A 16,694-nucleotide genomic window follows, 5' to 3' on the forward strand; every position below is an offset into this window, starting at 1 on the left:
CACCTTGATTTGTGCTTGTCTGTCTTTCCACATTTGGACTTCTCCAACTGGGGTAGAACACAGGGAAGGGCCGGGCTTTTTCCTTAGGATCCACCCCAGTTTGAGAGGCACAAGATGACAACTTCCTGTTAACTGGTGACGTTACCTATGCTATCATACTGGGGGCTATTGCAGAAGTGACTTCTCCCTGGTGAAATGCTAAGGGATCTGAGGGAAAACCATGGAGACTGTAAACACTGCATCATGTACAAACCATACTCCTCTTCAGCTTGCTCCCTTCATTACTCTGACTTGGAAGCATAGATCATTCACACCCTAGGGCGGAGGAGTCACATACCAACCAGTGTGGCTCCCACATCACACTGGGATCATCACCCCCTCCCCGAGCCCAACTGTGATGACTTCAGTCGGAAATTCATTTTGAATGCTTACTCCCCAACTGGAGATGCTATTTGGGGTGGTAGCAGAATCTTTATGGGGTGGGGCAGCTAGTAGAAACAATCCCTGAAGGTCAGATGTTTGGAGGTGACAGCCAGGATTTCTAGTCTAGACCAGGCCACACTCTCTGTTTCCTTGGCTACTAGAGTGTAAGCAGTCACCACCACAGGCTCCCACCAATAGACTAAACCATCTGCCACACCTCCTCGGCTCTGATGGACTGAGATCCCTGTGGAACCATGAGCCAACACAGATCTCATGCTTTAAGTCATTTCTGTCAGGTTGACTGGGCACAGCAATGTCAAAGCAGCTGATCCACACCACAGTCAATAAAAGAAACCTGCGAATGACCACCATTATTTCTGTCTCACAGAGGCAGCACAGGGAATTTAAATGGGCCAATTGCTACTTGGTTAGGTTACAATTCAGGCCTGCGTGTACAGTTATGTATACTCTTTCTCAACACCACAGCATCCTAACAGTAAGTAACCAGTGACTGGAAAGGAGAAAAAGACAGACGTGGGGCTGGGTCATGTCTGGATAATTAGACCCATGGCACATAAGGTTAGCCAATACACAAGGAACACACAAGAAGGCCAGAATCAAGCTCCCAGAAAACCAAGCCTGAGCTGAGATCCAAGTCCATAAAAAGGTGTCATTTAAACTACAAAGTTAGGCTGGGGCGATGGTTCAGTGGGTTAAGAGTGCTTGCTGGGCAAGCCTGAGGACCTGCATTCCATTCCCAGCACCCACCTAAAAAGCGGGGCATGATCACATGTGGGCCCGTAACCCCAGCACTGCCGGGACAGAAGGAGGGGATCACTAGGGCTTGCCTGACTCCAGGGAGTAAGGAAGAGGGGATAGACCTTGTCCATCTCAAGGAAATAAGGAAGTGACAGGGCACAATGCCTCACAGTCTACTCTCACCATGTATACACACATACACACACACACACACACACACACACACACACACACACACACACACAGAGAGAGAGAGAGAGAGAGAGAGAGAGAGAGAGAGAGAGATAGAGAGAGAGAGAACCAACAAGATTTGTGGCTAATAGCTGACACACATAGATCTTACCAAGCAAGCAGGCCTCTCTGTGTATAGGCAGAAAGGTGGTGAGGACTGTCTGCACGGAGCCTACCTGGCAGGAACAGAGACTGGCCTGAATAGACGACAGATTCATTAAAATGTCACAACAGAAGTGATACTATAAAGTTCAAAGAGCAAATCCTTGCAGCAACCCACGCTGACCAAGCTTCCCATAGGGGAAATAAATGCGCTGGCCCTGGATTTTGCACTTTTAGAGGATACCGGGAGAAGCTGGTACTCATAGTGGGCACTAGGAGTGGACACTGTAAATGGGAGATGAGGGAGAGTTAGTGTAAGAATAATGTCGAAGAAACAGACGGTGGAAAGGCAGGAAGGACTTCAATACATGCCGTTAAGAACAGGATGTTAGGACGGCAGTCGGGAACACAAACCTCATTTACAGGAAGCAACCTGGAAGTCCACTAATGTAGCCAAGGGGATGCTAGCAAGGATCAGGTGAGGTCTTCCCTGAAGCGCAATTCTAGAATCCCCTTCCATCACTATTTCTTTATAAAAACAAAACAAACAAAACCCGCTACATTCAATAGGCACTGGATTTTCTTTTACTTCCCATCAAGTTCTATAACCTAACTTCTCACTTATAAAGCTTCACAGATTATCCAGAGGCATGAAAGGAGATGCCCATCATAGGGCTACTCACAGAGTGAGCTCGGGCAATAAAGGGCTTAAATAACACACACACAAGGACCTGAGTTTGATCCCCCAAAACCCATAGAGAAAAATCCAGAGATGGTAGTCTGTGCTTGTGCCCCCAGTACTGGGGAGGCAGAGACAGGAGGATTCCTGGAGCTCACTGGCTGACCAGATTAGCCTACTTGTCAAGCTCTAGACCAGTGTGAGACATCCTCGCCCCTCCCCAATGCGCGTGCGCGCACACACACACACACACACACACACACACACACACACACACACACAAAATGGCAGCTAATTTTTATTTCTGTCAGGCAGCATGGAAGAGGATGCTGGCTTCTTGAGTCATGCTGTATTATTTTCTTCAGTGCATACATGATTAATTTCTCATCTATTTACTGGTTTTATTTTTTAAAATTCTGTAGCAAATTCACCACCATGAAGGTGGATTTTTAAAATGCCCCGGCTGGAGTAAGATTAGGCTTAACTAAGCCCCTCTTCATCATTTCTCCCTCAAAGATGCTGCCTAAAAGCTAGCTTTTATAATTCCTGATACAATTCCTGTGGAGAAGGCCTTGACCATCTCTACTGTGTACTGAAAAGGAAGATTATGACCATGACCAAATGAAAAGAAGCTATGGTGACTGTCCCCATTATGAGGACAGTGTCACGAGACTCCGGCAAACCCAAGGACATTCTACACAGATCACATGGGTCTCACAGGACAGATTAAGACACTCAGATGGCAAATGCTATTTTCAAGGAGCCCCGATATAGAAAAGGGACTCACAAGCTTTTCATCCAAATGAGACGTAGTTACCCTTCCCAAGATCTCGTGCCAACACTACACAAGCCAGAGCCTGGGGATGGTGCCTTCCGAGGGCCGTGTTCTTCCTGTGTCTTCATGAGACACCAGAGTGCAGCTAGGTTTTTGGCTCATGTTCACACATGAGACCGGCAACGAGAGAGAGAAATACCGAGTAGCTAGGCAGCCCAGAACCTGCTCGAACCACAGTTCCTGCGGGAAGGCCTGGAGTGCCTCTCCTCACTAACACTAGTGCAGCGCCCTCACAGAGCGAGACTGACCTCAGGAGAGGCGCCTCTGGCCACTCATCAGCCACACAGCTGGTTCTCGCCGTTGGGAATAAATACCTTAAGTATGTTCCTTTGCTTCTTAAGAGGGGATTGACCTTCTGCTCCCTTGGTTGCTCCAATGGGTGCACCATGAGCAAACAGTTTTCTGGAGAGGGGTGAAGCCTTAGTAGGGGAGAGTGTGGGGAGCAATAGTCCGTGAGCTCTCTTCCCTCTAAGGTCACCCAGGGGGAGACAGGCACTTGCCAGTCCTTATTTCCCGGTCTCACCTCAGCAGAGCCAGGGATCCCACTCGGGGGCCTGAGCCTGAGTGGAAACTTGGAGTGTCGGCTTGTGGCAGCTCACAGGTCTACCAAGTACCCCCCACTGTGTGCACTTCATCTCCCTCCCTTCAGGGTGGCAGGCTCCACCGACTAGCACTGCCTTTGGTTCCTGGTTCTAGTGCTGAACAGGTGCTCCTTCTGGTCTGCAGTCAGAGAAGGAGGTCAGCCTCCTAGCCAGAGCACGGTTAGGAGAAGCTGCTCTGGTTTTCCACAAAGGAGATTTATTTAATGGCGTAACTTATAAATTAAGGAATAGGTAGGTCGCGGGGTCTGGGGAAGGTGTATCACAGTCCAGAGGTGTTCTCTGGAGCTCTGCTCGGTCAACCTCCACCATCCAGGGTCCCGGAACAGAGAGAGCACAGCCCATCCAGATCTCGGGTCCCCCGGCGCCTCCCTTGGCCCCGCCTTGTAGGCGTGACAGTTGCCAAAGTCTCAGTGGGGGTTGGAACTTCCAGATCAAAGCTGGAATGGCTACCCACTACACTCTCTCTCTCTCAAAAGACATTCAGTTTTAAAATAAAAAAGGTTCACTGAGCAGTAGTGGTGCATGCCTTTAATCCTAGCACTTGAGAGGCAGAGGCTGGTAGATCTCTGAGTTCGAGGCCAGCCTGGGCTACAGAGCAAGTTCTAGGACAGCCAGGGCTCCACGGAGAAACCCGGACTTGAAAACAAAACATAAGTTCAGGCAGGAATAGTGTTGTACACCCGCAATCTTGGCACTTGAGAGGCAGAGGCAGGAGGATAGTGAATTCAAGACTGGCCTAGGCTACATGAAACTCTGTCTCAAAAAAGCCAGAAAGAGAGGGAGGCAGGGAGGGAGGAAGGGAGGGAGGGGAGTGAAGACAGATGGACAGAGGTGGGGGATGACTGATTTCCGAAGGATGGGAAAGAATTCACAAGGGATGAGAAGCAGAGGCTGAAATGGTGCCAGCCAGAAGGGAAGGGACGGTCCCCTGACACTGCCAAGGGTGACAGCCACACCTCAGTGTAACAGTGTGACAGGGAACTACAGACCTGGAAATGCTACTTCAACTGTAAGAACAACTAAAAATGGACAGGGCTGGGCCAGCGGGACAGTTCACGGGTAAAGGCCACGACCCAAACGACCTGAACTGGATCCCCAGACCCCAGGAAGGAGAGAACTGTAGCACGAATCTTAGAAGGTCTTATTAATAAAATCAAACCTGAGGCCAGTTACTGGGGTGAACGCTGGAAGATCAGAAAAGCAGAACAAGCCACAGCCACCTCATCTTGCCAGTTCCTCAGCTGATCCTGTTTCCTCAGACTGGAAGCCTCTGAGTCCTCACCCGAATGGATCTCAGCTGAACTGTTGCTCGAAAACCTGAATGCTTAACCAGCCAAATGTTCTAGTTTCTGGTCTTCACGCCTTATGTATCTTTCCTTTCTACCGTCACTCCCTGGGATTAAAAGGTTAACTCCCTGGGATTAAAGGCGTGTGTCACCATGCCTGGTTATTTCCAATGTGGCCTTGAACTCACAGAGATCCAGAGGGATTTCTGCCTCTGGAATGCTAGGATTAAAGGCGTGAGTGCCATCATTTTCTAGCATAAGTATCTAGTGGCTTTTCTGTTCTCTGGTCTCAGATAAGTTTATTAGGGTGCACAATATTTTGGAGAACTGACTCCCTAAAGTGTCCATAAGTATGAACAAGGGACATGCGTGCACACACACACACCTCTTATAAAAAATGTAAACTTTTAAGTCTGAAAAGCACAAAACTGGACAACCGTTAACCTGCTGACAGGGAACATGGGATTCTGAAGGGCTCCAGAAGTGCTCCTTAAAATCTGAATTGCCCCAGAGCAACTGCCCTCAAAGAGTGGCCTGGCAACCTTGGAAGGGACCAAGGGCCCCTTTCCAGAAGGAGCCCTGACATGTATTTGCAGAAACACTACACTGCCGTCTGCCTTTCCAGGACTACTTTCTCTTATGAAAAGGGGGTCCCCAGAGGCTTGTGACATGCGCATCAGAGGGATGAGCGGCAGGAAGTAGGAGCATCTGGTCTGCTAGGGCTTTATACAAATGGAAACTAATGCCATTCATGCTTTTGAAGCTACTTTTTATAAAAATGTATTATATATCACATATACTAACAAGCAAAGGTGCTAGTATTATTACTTTTTAAATTTCAAAGCTTTTAAGTTTCTTGTAAAATGTCAAAAGCTATAAATCATAAACAACAGCTTCTTTAGAATCCTAACAAAATCCTGAGGGTAAATTGTGCACGTGACCAGAGACTCTGAGAGCCACTGCTCCAGGGAAGTGTGCTTGGCCAAGGCGGCGCGGGCAAGGCCGCCCTGAGCTGATGCATCCGACAGAGCAGCTAAGGAGAGTGAGGAACAGTCACTCTAAGAAAGTCCTATCCCACTTAAAAAGAATGAGGTGGGGCCAGGGAGGCGGCTCAGTGGTGGGCACCCACTGCACACGCCTGAGGACCTGAGTTGGACGGGAAAGTGCCTGGCTTGCAGGCCCAGCTAGCTGGAGCCTAGAGCAGGAAGAGCAACAGCCTGCCTGCACAGATGATAGAGGCTCGCATATGCCTGCCTGCACACGCGGACACACACGCGGACACACACACACACACACACACACACACACACACACACACACACACAGGCATGAGTGTGAGACCATCTCCAAGGCACATTAAAGATAAATGAACCATCAGCAACAGTCCACATGCCTATTGTTTAAGGCTTTAATACTCTTTGCATTTGTTTATCGTGTGTGTACGTTTATGTGTGGGGGTGCGTGTGTGCCACTGCACACATGTGGAGACCAGAGGACAACTTGAGGGCCTCAGTTCTTTCCTTCCACCAGGAGGGTCAAGGGGACGGAACTCAGGCTTTAGGACTTGCAGCAGGCTTCTTTACCTGCTGAGCTGCCTTTCTGGCCCTGTTTAAATTTTATAATAGTGTTAAAATGCTACCAGAATGATGTTTTCCCAACCAAAAGAAGTGTAACATACCCTACTCCACAGAGCAGTTACCCCTGCAAGAGAATGGGATTAGGGTGTGTACACACACAAAGGCTGGCTCTTTAACAAACACGCCTCAGTACATACAGACACACAGCCTTTGGCAAAGTGCAGTTAACTGATGTGTAGTTATTTCCTCTGGACTGAAGCCCTTCCTCCAGAAGTAAATCAGGGAGGCAAGGGGGATTCACAATAAAGTTAGAAGGCCCTGCCCTGAGAGCTATAAGCAATGAACATCTGCAAGCCGAGCTGGTGTCTTAGCTACTGTTCTACTGCTGTGAAGAGACACCATGACAAGGAAACTTTGATAAAAGAAAGCATTTAACTGGGGGCTTGCTGGCAGTTTTAGAGGGTTAGTCCATGATCATTATGGCAGGAAGCAGACAGGCATGGTGCTGGAGCAGTAGCTGAGAGCTTTACATCCTGACCCACAGGCAGCAGGCAGAAAGGGAGAGACTGAGCCTGATATGGGGTTTGAAACCCCAAAGCCCACCCCTACTGACACACCTCTTTCAACAAGGACACACCTTCTAATCCTTCCCAAACAGTTCCATCACACGTGACAGGGAGCTATTCCCACTCACACCACAACAGGCCAGGAATGAGGCTTTCGTCACCCACACACGGTTCAATCCTGTATCCAGAGGCAACAAATCTGTTTACATCTCCCCAGGACAAGTTGCACAAGAGCTGGGAAATCGTTGTAGAACTGCCAGAACAGCACGGCACAGCAGGGACCTGCCTGCTGGGGCTCACAGCAAGGACACAGGGCGCCAGTCACACTGCACTGGCAACTGCCTGCCACCAGCTGCAGCACAGGCCACACAGGCCACACACTGACTGCACACCCTTCCGATCAGTCTTCAGCATCTGCTAACATGGAAATCGTACTTTCCTTGAAAGAACTGTCTTAGTCAGGGTTCTCTAGGGGAACAGAACCTCTAGGGGGTGAATATATGTCAGAATTTAAAATTGTAACGATGGCAAAAATCACATCTGAGACGCTGAGAACACGGTGCTTGGTCCTTGAGACTGGGAGCCTTAATAGTCAGAACAGTCCTAGAATTGCTCACTGTGGAGCGGTTACCTTGCTGTCACTCAGTTCAGGGTGCCTCAGTGGTCCCAATCTGGTGTCCTGAGCCCAGAAAGACCCAGAGAGTGGCTAGTCCAACCCCAAGGAAAGCGTGGAAACACGGTTCTAGGTGTCAGAACCAGCTCCACCACAAGAGGGGAGACCACAAGATCTTCTGTAAAGCTCAGCGGAGATGGGGAAAGAGACACCCAGTGAGCCCTCTCTCGGTAACAGGGCCAACTGAGGGGATCAGTGAGCCAGGTCACCTTGCCCACCCACACAGATGAGAGGATCAATGACACTCTAAGGAACCAGGAGGGGCATAAGGAAGAGAGCTTCATATCTGAACTGTGAAAGCACCCTCCACCTCCTGCCAGAGCAACTAAGGGGCGGACTATAATTAAACCTGCTGACCTGTCCAAAGGAAAGAAAAGAGCATTTGGAGGAGCTGAGCGGCTTTCACATCTGTGCCCCTGCCCAGTAGGGAGAAGCCTTCCACAGATGAACCCCTAGTAGATTCTGAGGAAGAAGCCTGCTAGCCTCCAGGCCGTCTGTGACTGTGACCTTCAGACTCCAGCCCTGCACTGCACACAAACAGCACACAGGGCTATGACCTACGAAAGCACAGCAGAGAGGCCCTGAGAGCAAGCCAGCAAGCCGCACTCCTCCATGGCCTCCGCTTCAGCTCCGACCTCCAGGTGCCTGCCTTGAGTGCCTGCCCTGACTTCCTGTGATGACAGACTGTGAGGTGGAAGTACAGGCAAAATAACCCCTTCGTCCCCAAGTTACTTATGGTCCTGTTATTACAGCAATAGAAACCTGAACTAAGACAGACCGCTAAAAACTTAATCACAGTAGCGGTAGTGGCCGGTAACAGCCATGAGCAAGCTAAGAAGAGAAAAGAGGCTGGGGCTCTATGGCTCTGTGGTAAAGTGCTTGCCTAGCATGCATGAGGCCCTGGGTTGAATCCCCAGCACTGGAGAAAAACAAGCAAACAAACGAAGCCAATAAGCAGGCAACTTTAATGGCCCACTGAGGGCTTCTCCCTGTACCTCATTGCCTTTCGGATGCTTGACATGCTGTGAGCAACGGATCTAAGCAGGTGGCATGCATGCCAGGCGCAGCAGCTACCAAGCTTTGGTGTCCTCTTTCATGCTTCCCAAGTCTTCTGATTCTGATGTGAAATGCATTTAATTGACAAACCAACATAAACCCAGCAACAGAATAGTCAGGTCCTGTATAGGAATGAAGAGATCTACCCAAAGAACAGGGACCTAAAACAGAACCATCTACCCAAAGATAACCATAGGAAAATCATGGTACATCAACGGCATAGCGTCTTAGCCAGGGTTCCTACTGCTGTGCTGAAACACCATGACCAAAGCAAGTTGGGGAGGAAGGGTTTATGTGGCTTACGCTTCATCGTCACTTTCCATCACTGAAGGAAGTCAGGACAGGAACTCAAGCATGGCGGGAACCTGGAGGCGGGAGCTGATGCAGAGGCCAAGGAGGAGTGCTGCTTACCGGCTTTTTATCATGGCTTGTTCAGCCTGCTTTCTTACAGAATCTAGGACCACCAGCCCAGGGATGGCACCACCCACCATGGGCTGGGCTTTCCCATATAAATTATTAATTTTAGGCCGGGCGGTGGTGGCGCACGCCTTTAATCCCAGCACTTGGGAGGCAGAGGCAGGCGGATCTCTTTGAGTTCGAGGCCAGCCTGGTCTACAGCGCGAGATCCAGGAAAGGCGCAAAGCTACACAGAGAAACCCTGTCTCAAAAAAACAAAACAAAAAAAAAAACAAAAAAAAATTAATTTTAAAAAATGCCTTAGAGGCTGATTTTGTGGAGGCATTTTCTCAGTTGAGGCTCCCCCTCTCCAATGACTCTAGCTTCTGTCAAGTTAACACAGAACTAGCCAGCACTCCGAGGCTTCCCAGTGACAGTGGGGAGACATCAATAACAGTCTTGATGTCTTATTGAGAGGACAAAACAGACCAAGTGGTAAACGTAAAATAAAATCACTGAAGATGGTTAGGAAAAAAAAGAAATTGTCACCTGCTACCAGGGTGAGATAGCATTCTAGTAATAACGGAGTTGAAAAAATAAAATAGGTTTCTTTTTTAAAAGATTTATACATTCCCCTCTCTCTCTCTCTCTCTCTCTCTCTCTCTCTCTCTCTCTCTGTGTGTGTGTGTGTGTGTGTGTGTGTGTGTGTGTGTGTGTGTGTGTGTGCCAGGGTGGTGGTGGTAGTGGTGGTGGTGGTGTGCTTCTGCACTCATATGGAGGCCGAGTATCTGATAGCTGAATTTGCAGAAGTCAGGCCTAGACAGGCCCAGTGTGTGTTTTCTTACACTTGGCTGAAATACAAACTGAGGAATGCAAAGTCATTCTGGGAGATGAGTTCATCTTTCTGGAAATTGATATTGTTCTCATCTTTCCCTCAGAGAGAGGAGAAAGGAAACATTTGTGGAGATCATTACAAGCAAACTGTACATGTCAGAGTTGAAACTGGAAAGAATTTGAGTGTCTGTCACCGGACACTGCTCAGATGATGTATGGTTGGACCACACTATGCTACTGCGTTCATTCTGCCGTTAAGAAGCCAGGGAGGGGTGAAATGGTTCAGTGGGTAAAGGCACTTGCTTCCCAAGCCTGATGCCTCAAGTTTGAACCCCAGGACACACATGAAGGAAGGCGAGAAACCCCTTTTGCAAGCTGTTCTCTTACCAACACTCATACACGTGGTGTGGCATGCATGTGCCCCCACACACACAGATGCATTAGATACATGTAAGCAAACAAAACAACAACAATAAGAAACCCAGTGAGGTGACACTTGTGTTACGATACAAAAAGCACTCCAAAACGTATAAGTAGAGAAAACAGGTTCTGTGGCATAGGGGGGCCTGTTTAACAAGCACGATGTACACACGTGGACGCAGAGGAGAAGAGGGTTATGAATTGACTACTTATCCTCCAGAAACACAGATGAAGTCAAACAGCTCTGCAGGAGGGCCTCCCTGATCCCACACCCTCTTCCCGGCTCTTTGATTCTGAGTGTGAGCTGAAGGTGCGCTGTTATTGGGAAGCTGATATCAGTCCATGCTTACACACACAGCCTCAGCTATTTGTAGCTACCAAAGGGACAGGATTACTGGCTCACAGACCCTCCTGGTAGGAGAGGCATGGCAGCAGGCATCTCCACAGCAGTGGCAGCTCCTTGTTGACATCTCAGTGGGCTGAAAATCAGAGCAGACAGGAGAGATGGCAGAGCATGGACCGCAAGGCCTTCTCTAGAATATCCAGCACACACAGAAGACTGAAAGCTAGGTGAGAGACAGGCAAGGCGATGGCTGGTAGAGCACTGGGTGCCAACGCTCCCTTCTCCACCCCCGGTTCACAATCCCATTCCAACTGCCTTCTGCAGAATGGAAGCGTTAGGATAACCACAGCAGTTGCCCAACTGAGTCCTGAGTTCTTACATTCCATCCAACTAATCTTCAAAACGTGAGCCAGGATTTGGAAGATAAGAGCATCCCTGAGCAGCTCCTTCCAGAGGGCCTGTGTCTGTAATTGTCCCCACTGTATGGTCAGTTAGGACCAGTGAGCAGCCCCAGCCCCAGGTGTCTGCAAAAGCTACCAAAGCCACCTCGATCATGGCACCCTCTACAGCCTTCAGGAATCGATAAGCACAAGACTAAGCACATAACAGGTGAGACAGGCACAAGGACAGGCTATGTGACAGGATTCCAGACAACAGAGAGAGGGGTAGGGCTAGGAGAGGGTCACTCAGCCATGCTTGGAGCTGCCCAGTCCTGCCCCACACTCCCGGGACTGTCCTCTCTGACAGTGTGGTGGGCAAACTGCCTGCTTCATTTAAAGGGCTCCATTTAAGGGTGATAAACACTGTGACCAAAAGCAACTTGGGAATCAAAGAGGCTATTTCAGGCCACAGCTCTGATGCCCCCTCCATCACTGAGAGAAGTCAGAGCAGGAAATCAGTGCAGAAATTCATGCAGAAGCCATGGAGAAGTGCTGCTTACTGGCTTGTTCCCATGGCTTTCTCAGCCTGCTTTCTTATATATGCCAGGACCACACACCCAGTAGTAGTACTGGCCAGGGACCTGGGCCCTCCCACATCAATTATCAATCTGGTGGGGGCATTTTCTCAGCTGAGGTTCCCTCTTCCCAATGACTCTAGCTTGTGCCAAGTTTCATAAAACTCGCCAGCACACTGGGGTTATTACAATGATTACAATTTTCATTCTCATTCCTTTTTTGGGAGGGAGGGGGTGTTTTGCCCCTGATGGCACACAGTTAAACTACACAAAATCAATCACTGATTGTGAACACTAATCTCCTAGGACTTCATTTGAGTTCACACACACATACACACACACCTGTCTTCCCCTTAAAACTCTTGAGCCCTTCAGAAGACAAGGGCGTCTGCCTGAGTATTCACCTAAAGAGTCAGCCAGCCTGGTGCTCAAGAGTTCCTGCTGCCTTATCCTGACATCACACCGGCAGCAGGTGTCACCTGGTAGCAGACTAGTGTCCAGCTGAATGGTTAATTCCCACGAGTAGAGGGAGGACCATGCCTCGAAATCCCTTCCTGTCCCCCACAGTGCACAGCAGAGCCTTGCTGGCTGGACCCACCCCCAGGCCCCCCAGGATGCCTCTCACACACTGCATCCACCTGCCTGCATAGCAGACCCCAGCGCAGGGGCCTCCGGAGTCCTTCTAGCAGGGCATCCGCTCCTCCCCGTTGGCCTCTGCCCACGCCAGGTGTCCAAGACCCGCTTCTTCAGCACAGGGACATTTATTCGCGGGGTTTTGATGCCTGGCACTTGGTTCAGCCCACGCTGGAAGGCAGAGACTATCATCAGCCCCCAAGCGACTCTGTGGTTTTCCTTTTAGCAGGATCATCCCGCCTAAGAACCAGGAAAACCGAAAGCTTACTTTACACCATCGCTCCAGCAACTTTCTGCCGCACTGACCAATTCTGCCACATGTCACAGAACCACACTCGCCATGCGCTTTCCTAACCAAGCCCGGCCTCAACTAGCACCTCTGCTCACTCAGGTGTGCAGGCCGCCTTTGTGAAAGGCCACTCTCTTCTCTCCACAGCCTGTTAAAATCTAGGTACCCAGGTGCTTCCTACTGCTCCCTCATCTCTCAGAAGGACCCCGCCTCTTCCTTCCTCCATTCATCCCCCACCCATGCACGAGACCTCAACTTTGCCCCAGCTCAGGGCATTCACGGGCCCAGATCCCCCTACATCCAGAACCCAGGTGCCTCACTCTTACTTACTGAGTGCTGCTGTCCCCTCCTACATCCAGAACCCAGGTGCCTCACTCTTACTTATTGAGTGCTGCTGTGACCACTCTGTCAATCAACAGCCTCCCAATCCCAGGTGAGTGAGCATTTGTCTCTCTGTAGTAATCTGACCCAGGCCCATATACCCTCAGCTCCTAGAGCCCCCCACGAAGTCCCCTGCTCTTGGCTGACACAGCCCCCGAGCTTCCCTTCTGAGAGAATGTAACTGTCATCTCAACATCCTGGCAACTGTCTCATCTGGGCTTATCCACACTCCACCCACCCTGACACAGATACTCTGCAAGGTCCTGCCCCACCTGCAAGTACCATTGCCCCTACACTAACCTACAGTTCACACGCTCACTCAGGTTATCAAAGTCAGGATAGTTGGTAAATAAGACCACTCACTCTGCCTCGTGATCCCGCCCCAAACACTAGACTTCGGATCTCACATAACCATTAAGATGAAATGAGCGTTTTTATGAAAGGGACTAGGTCATCTCTTCATCTTTCATTCCTAGCAAGGCCTAGGTGGAGGGCCTCTTCTACCTCCAGGGGCAGTTAGTCCCCATTGCACACAGACAGCCCTAAGACAGAACTCAAGTATCACTGAGAAGCAAGACAGTGAAACAGCACCCTGTACAGGGAACGCTTGTCTTTACATCCTCCCTGGAGCCGCTCAGGAACTTCTTTGGTGTGAAATTGTAGGTGACTGCACAATTATTCTTGGCTCGTCTAGAGGCAACAGGCTGAACGTGAACTCCAAGCCACAATCATGGGGCGCAGGAGACAAAGGAACTGGAGGGAGGATGCTAGGAGGGCCAACAGAGGTACCCAGATTGACTCAAAATCCCGTATGACCAGGGTGGCTACATTAGAAGGGGCGTGCGGAAATGCCGGCTGTGCGCAATGAGGTCTCCTCTTAGCAGGCCCTGCCAACCCCAGACAATGCCAGCCTAGCCCAGGCTGTCCCTGCGCCCCCGGCCTCACCGATGGAGATCTCCTGAGCGAAGGCCAGCGAGATGAGCAGCAGAGGCAGACCCACGGCGATGCAAGTGACCATCTTGTCCACCGCTAGCTCCAGCCGCAGCCCCTTGAATTTGGGCTCGGTGGGCTCCTTCAGCAAGAAGTCCGAGAACACATACTCCGTGGCCAGGTGGGCGATGGCCATGGTCACGGCGCGCCGCGGGACTGGCAGCCGAGGGCAGACGCGGGTGCTGCGGGCAGCCGGGGCGAGGCGCCAAGTCCTCGCGGTCAGCGACCGGGCGCGCGGCTTCCGCTTTCCCTTCCCGGGCTCCCGGGCGGGCCCAGCATCGCACCGCCTTGGCAGGCGCTGCTGAGACCGCCTTGTAGGGACCGCACGGGCGCCTCAGCTGCCTGGGACCGCCCCGGGCTGCACAGGGCGCACGAGCTCCCGAGCTGCGGCTGCGGCGATCGCACCCCGTGCTCAGCCCTCGCGGGTCCCCGGCGCGCGCGCCACCAGGACTTCGGCCTCTCTGCGCGCGCAGGGGCAACAACGAGCCAGGAACAAAGCACTTCGCCCCAGCGGCCACAGCAGCCCGTGGCTGCACTGCACACTCGGCTCAGGGAACCGAGCTCTTCCGGAACCTGCGCCGGGAAACCGGGTTCCCAGGCGAGCAGTTTCCGGAAGCGCGCTTACGCGGGCCGGGTGGGCGCGGCTGCACCGCGACCCTGGAGTCCGGACCGGTGAAGGATCGCCCCACCCTGTTGCCCTCAGGACTGTCGCGCCCCTCCCATCCCTGCGCTCCTAACTCTTAACATACAGGATTAAAAATTTTTTTTTCAGTCATTTCTGCTGGCAGTCCCTTCCCCTGAGCACGAGCTAGCCCCTTTCTAAGCCTCGCCCACCATTGTGTGGGCGTGTGATGCTGAAGATGAACCCAAGTCTTGTGCACCGCTGCCGCCTAGACAAATGCTCTACCAGAGTGCCATTCCCCAAGATACAATCCGGGTTCTGTAAGAGCTTCGAGGAACAGCCTGTGCCATAAAAAGTTGGTGTTGACCGAAAGCATGTGAGAGGGGGCCCTGGACCTTTCCAGAGTTCTGTAAGGGTGAGAGACCGAGAATGGGGTGAGCAGTGTGTGACTGGTCTCAAGCCCAGCCCTCTGCTCTTTCCTCTACCCTTCTGTCAAAGCAGTGGTCAAGGCCGCAAAGGTGTACCGACAGGTGGATGTGTGGTTGACGAGCTACAGAGAGTTGCTTCTGAACACCTCACGGGAAGTAGATAATGAGACAGTCAAGAATGTTCCAACCGTTTGCTGCCTTGGAAGGTGAAGGGCCAGGCACGGACACCTTCCCTGGGCTGTGTACATCCGCAGGGTCTAAGGGGGTAAATCCAAGGCCTTCGAGTACCTCTCCACCGGACTAGTCCTAAAGCCCTCAGAAGACCTCCACAGCCCTGCACTGGTGAAGCTCACAGATGAGCAATCCTTACCTCAACCTCAGCAGTCTTCAGCGTTTCCCTAACCATTGCTGTTGGTGCTTGCCCCAAGATAGAAGCCTGGAGCTACAATTTTAGCGTTCCCATCACTCTTGATAGCTGCCCCAACTAAGCCTGACTTGTTGGGCTTCTCTTTAGCACAGCTCCCCATCTGCACACCCAGCAACCAGCACCCCAGTTTACCCCACCAACGTCTAACTGCCCACAGGAAGATATCCTCCAGACCCTCCAAGCCATTCTCCAAATGGTTGTGAAGTGTTAGGAATAAAAGTGGCATGCTTTTATTAATTTCATTCAAGTAGTCAAAAAATGAATCTCTGTCACTAGAATGTTTTTGCGGCCCGGTTTCCACTCCTCTGTCTAGTCCCCTCATGGCATGTGGGGACAGCGATGGGCCAGGTTGGTGGGGCCTGGGAGGATGAGTCTGTCTGGGGCAGGCCGAGCTGCAATGACTGTTTTCAAGGAACCAGTAAGTCATAAAGGCAGTTGTCCTCTTCCTGCAGGATCAACTCATCCAAGAGGGGAAATGGCCCCTCCCCCTAGTTGGAACGAGCCAGTCATTCTCTTGGTACTTGCCTCCTAACTCTCTGGCATCCCGCTCACTCTGGGCGGGTGATGGTGGTGGCTTGGATATCTGCTCTGAAATCACATATGAACTTCTGAGGTTTGAGGTGGAGTCCCGGCTGTTTTATAAACTGCCTTCTTTCCTGTGCATTGGTTAAGGCATCAATCAAAGACTGGTGAACTTAAAACCAGGAAGAAGAGACACTGACACTGCTGTGGGGTCAAAGGTGAAAAGACCAGCACATAGTCTGAACTTAGTCGATAGACTGGAGGTAGTGTTTAGAGGGAAATAATACAGACAGTTCTACTTTAAAACGCTCACGCTCCTGCACTGTGCTGAGGATTGGAATGGGAGTAGATGTGAAGAGGCTTTCAATGTGTACACAAGAAGTAAAGAAAGCCTTCAACCGATGGTAGAAATGAGTGGTACACAGGGCATAATAGTTGAGGGAACCATTTTTCTTACTCCAAAAACTCAGGTGAAAAAATTCCTGGCCTGGGCCAGCGTTCTTGGGAAGAAACCAGAAGGTAAAAACAATAAGCCCAGTGCTTGGTTCATCTCTTACTTGCTGTGTGACCAGGGATGTTTCACTAGAGATCTGTAAGCCTGAACTTCTCACCCAAATAAGGATGGTCCCATAGGTTCCCTCCAAGATTGTCCTTAGAATCAAATG

The 16,694-nt window shown here is 50.8% G+C and overlaps 1 protein-coding gene across 1 annotated transcript in view; it reads right to left on the reverse strand.

The window, feature by feature from the left end:
* Nucleotides 1-15,720, reverse strand: part of Panx1 (pannexin 1) — a 42,000-nt gene extending 26,280 nt beyond the window's left edge. The window contains exon 1 of the mRNA XM_052752676.1: nucleotides 13,986-15,720. Coding sequence (XP_052608636.1) covers nucleotides 13,986-14,166 — 181 coding nt within the window. The 5' untranslated portion in view covers nucleotides 14,167-15,720. The remainder of the gene's footprint in view (nucleotides 1-13,985) is intronic.
* Between the last annotated feature and the right edge of the window lie 974 nt (nucleotides 15,721-16,694).

This window comes from Peromyscus californicus, unplaced genomic scaffold (assembly GCF_007827085.1).
Source record: "Peromyscus californicus insignis strain IS unplaced genomic scaffold, ASM782708v3 Scaffold_11__1_contigs__length_118956290, whole genome shotgun sequence".
Taxonomy (NCBI): Eukaryota; Metazoa; Chordata; class Mammalia; order Rodentia; family Cricetidae; genus Peromyscus; species Peromyscus californicus.